The sequence below is a fragment of the Apteryx rowi genome, unplaced genomic scaffold, assembly GCF_003343035.1.
Source record: "Apteryx rowi isolate R43461 unplaced genomic scaffold, aptRow1 scaffold_1477, whole genome shotgun sequence".
NCBI classification, from domain to species: domain Eukaryota; kingdom Metazoa; phylum Chordata; class Aves; order Apterygiformes; family Apterygidae; genus Apteryx; species Apteryx rowi.
In genome coordinates, this window is record NW_020447727.1 from 24,378 (window position 1) to 27,635 (window position 3,258).

The 3,258-nt window shown below is 74.4% G+C and overlaps 1 protein-coding gene across 1 annotated transcript; it reads right to left on the reverse strand.

The window, feature by feature from the left end:
- Positions 1-14: 14 nt before the first annotated feature.
- On the reverse strand, positions 15-3,250 carry LOC112962411 (methyl-CpG-binding domain protein 6-like). The gene is made up of 4 exons (XM_026058504.1): positions 3,165-3,250; positions 2,888-3,059; positions 1,614-1,775; positions 15-1,177 (listed from the first exon to the last, which is right to left on the reverse strand). The coding sequence occupies exons 1-4, from the start codon at positions 3,171-3,173 to the stop codon at positions 324-326; spliced, it is 1,197 nt and encodes a 398-aa protein (XP_025914289.1). The 5' UTR covers positions 3,174-3,250; the 3' UTR covers positions 15-323.
- Between the last annotated feature and the right edge of the window lie 8 nt (positions 3,251-3,258).

Sequence of the window (3,258 nt, forward strand, 5' to 3'; positions counted from 1 at the left end):
CCCCGCGCGGGGCCTCAGTAGTCGTGGGGGGGGCGCCGGTCGAGGTAGGTGCCGCGGGGGGGCTGGCGAGGCCGGACTGCAGGCAAAGGGGGCGAGTTGGGGGCAGAGACACCCTCAGCCCGTCCCCGCCGGGGGCAAAACCAGCCCGGCCTCCTCCTCTCCCAGGAGGGGGGGGCAAACACCCTCCCGGACCCCCCTCCCTGGGGCAAATACCCTGCTTTCCAGGACCCAGGGGCAAGTAAATACCCCCAACCTTCCTCCCCAGGGGCAAATACTCCTCCTCTGCCATGCCCTGGGGGCAAACACCTTTCACCTCTCTCTTCTCAGGGGCAAATACCCATTTCCGTGCCCTGGGGGGGAGGGGGGGGGGAAATACCCTCCCTTGCCTTTCTCCCTGGGGCAAATACTCCCCCTTCCACTGCCCTGGGGGCAAATATCCCCCCTTCTTCTCCAGGGGCAAACACACTCCCCCCCGTGTGTTTTGCTGGGGGTAAATACCCCCAGCCACCATCCCCCTCCTCCCTAGGGGGCAAATCCCTCCCTACTACCCTCCTCCCCGGGGAGGGGGGGGGGCAAACAACCCCGTCCCAGGGGCCGAGTCTCACCGGGGGGGTGCCGGGGGTGCTCTCGGGGGGGCCCAGCCCAGCGGCCAGCAGCGCGGGGTCGAGGGCGAGCGAGGCGGGCAGCGCGGAGAAGAGCAGCGGCGCGTCGGGCAGCGCCGGGTAGCCCTCGGGGCCGGCGGCCGCCGCCGCTGCCGCCTCGGCGCCCTTCTCGCCCGCCGGTGCCAGTGGCAGCAGGGCCGAGAGCAGCGTCCCCGGCGCCGGCAGCAGGTCCAGGGCGGGCAGGGGGATGCCGAGGGGCAGCAAGGGCACCGGGGGCTGCCCCGGCAGCAGGGAGGCCGCCAGCAGGGAGGGCAGGCTCGGCCCCTCAGGGGCCCCGCCGGGCGCCGGCGGGTGCTGGCCCAGGGCCACCGAGAAGGGCAGGGTGCCCAGGAGGAGCCCTGGCGGCAGCGAGCTGCCCAGGGCCAGCGCCTGCTCCTGCCCCACAAAGGCCACGGGCTCGGCGGCGGCAGCGGGGGGCAGCGGGCAGCCCAGCGCTCCTCCGGCGGCCTCCTCCCCGCCGCTGCTGGCCCCCAAGGCCGGGGGGCCTTTGGTGATGGCTGGAGACGTCGCGGCACCTGTGGGGGACAGCGTCAGGGCAGGGGGACCCTTGGCCACGTCCCACCAGGTCCTGCCACCCCCAACACGGAACCATGGCCCTGTCCCACCAAGTCCCACCACCCCTTGCATGAACCCACGGCCATGTCCCACCACCTCCAGCATGGACCCATGACCACGTCCCACCAGGTCCCACCATGCCCAGCATGGACCCATAGCCACATCCCACTAGGTCCAACCACCACCCCCAGCACGGACCCACGGCCAGAAGCCCCAGTGTACACCCCTGCCGTGTCCCCCCAGCCCAGCCCCACGGCCACGAGGGGGTCCCAGGGGCAGGAACCTGCAGGCGTCGCTGCCCACACTGCTGCCTGCCCCAGGCATGCTCCATGCCACGGGCAACCGATGCCTACCATGACCCCAGCTCCCCGCACCCCATGGCGCTGCCCCACGTACCTGGGGCGCTGTGTTTTGGCTGCGGGGGGGTCCCTGAGGTGGCTTCAGACGAGGCCGCCAGCTGCCCGAAGAGGCCGAGGAGCTGGCTGTTGAAGTCCTGGCATGCAGGCAGGAGCCCAGTGCCCGGGCAGGGCGCGCCGCCGTCCCCGGCAGGCGGGGGGGCTGGGGGGCCGCCGTGCCCCCCGGGGCCGCCCTGAGCACCCAGCAGGCTCAACAGGGCCGCGAGGGGCTGCCCGGGTGCCGGCAGCCCCTTGGGCTTGGCGCCCGGGGCGGGGGGCGCCCTGCGGGCCGCCGGGTCCTCGGGGTGCAGGCGCCGGGGCCGCCGGGCCGCCTTGCCCAGGCTCCGCTCGCCCGCGACCGAGAGCAGCACGTCGGGGGCGAGCGGGCGGGGGGGTAAAGTGCTAGGGGGGGGCGCGGGGTCGGGGCCGCCCAGCTGGGCCTTGGCGGCGGCRCTCAGCAGGCTGCTCGCCGGGAAGGGGGTGCCCGCCGGCGGCGCCAGGAGCTGGCCCAGCGGCAGCCCCAAAAAGCCCCGGCCCTCGGGGGCAGCGTCTAAGGGCACTGGCAGGTTATTGCTGCTTTGGTTGGTTAAGGCACCGCTGATGGGGGAATCGTCCTTGCCCGCCTGGGGGGTGCCGTTGGCAGCCGCCGGGCACGGCCCCAGCCCCGGCCCCCCGGGCTCCGGGCTTTCTCCGGCCCCCACCGGCGACGGAGCGGCACGGGCGCTAGTCCTGCCCACGGGACGGTGGCTCCGGGCGTCCTCGGCGGGAGGCCTGGGGGCCGCCGCCGCGTCCGGCGGGGGCAGGCGGCGGCCGAAGCGGGGGGACGGTGGCGGCGGGCGGCTCTCGGGACTGCCGTTGGCCCCCGGGAAGACGTCACGGGGCCGCGGGAAGGGTGGGGGGACAAGCCGGTCCCCCGCGGGGGCGGCCTCGGGGGTCTTTGCCCTCGTGGGGGCTCTGGGGAAGCTGCCGACGGCGCTGGGCGGGGGGACGCCGGGGGGCACGGCCGGGCGCCCCCCTGCCGGGAACAGCGGGCTCAAGCCGGGACCTGCAGGGAACCACGCAGGGGTCAGTGGGCACCAACTGGGGGGAACCGGGGAGCGAGGATGGAATGGGGAGGATGGGAGAGCTCTGGGACACCTGGGGTGCGCCGCAGGGAAACTGGGAGGGATTGGGATGGGTGGGGGGAGCCCAGATGGACAGGGACAACCAGGACAGGTTGGGGACACCAGGAGGGACCCGGGCGGTGGCAGGGACAGGGGACCCGGGGCCGGTTACCTGTGCCGGGGCGGCGGGAGCCGGGGCCCGGGGCGCCCTCCATGCTGCGGTACAGCGTGGCCATGGCCACCGTTTTCCGGCGGTGGTTGCAGAGTTTGGTCATGTCCTGCTGGCCCTGGGCCCCGGGGGCCCCTCGCCCGGCCACCGCCGCCCCCGGGTCGAAGTTAAACACCTGCGGGGACGGCGCAGGCTGAGAACGGCTGCCGGCTCCTCCGCAGGGACCCCCCCGAAAGCAGGGGGCGTCCGTCTCCCCCCCGCCCGGGGAGGGTCCCCGTACCTTGTGCATGTTGAGCGGACACTCGAGGCCGCACTTGCAGGTCCCGTCGGCCAGGAGGTAGGCGCGAGTCTGCTCCAGCGAGGTCAGCGCGGTG

Bases quoted from the DNA above. Each gene is read 5' to 3' on its own strand.
- LOC112962411 (XM_026058504.1), bottom strand. The intron at 1,776-2,887 runs GTAACCGGCCCC...GCGGCCCCCCAG, and splicing joins CTCCCGCCGCCCCGGCACAG to CCCCCCCGCCTGCCGGGGAC. The intron at 1,178-1,613 runs GTACGTGGGGCA...TGTCCCCCACAG, and splicing joins GCCAAAACACAGCGCCCCAG to GTGCCGCGACGTCTCCAGCC.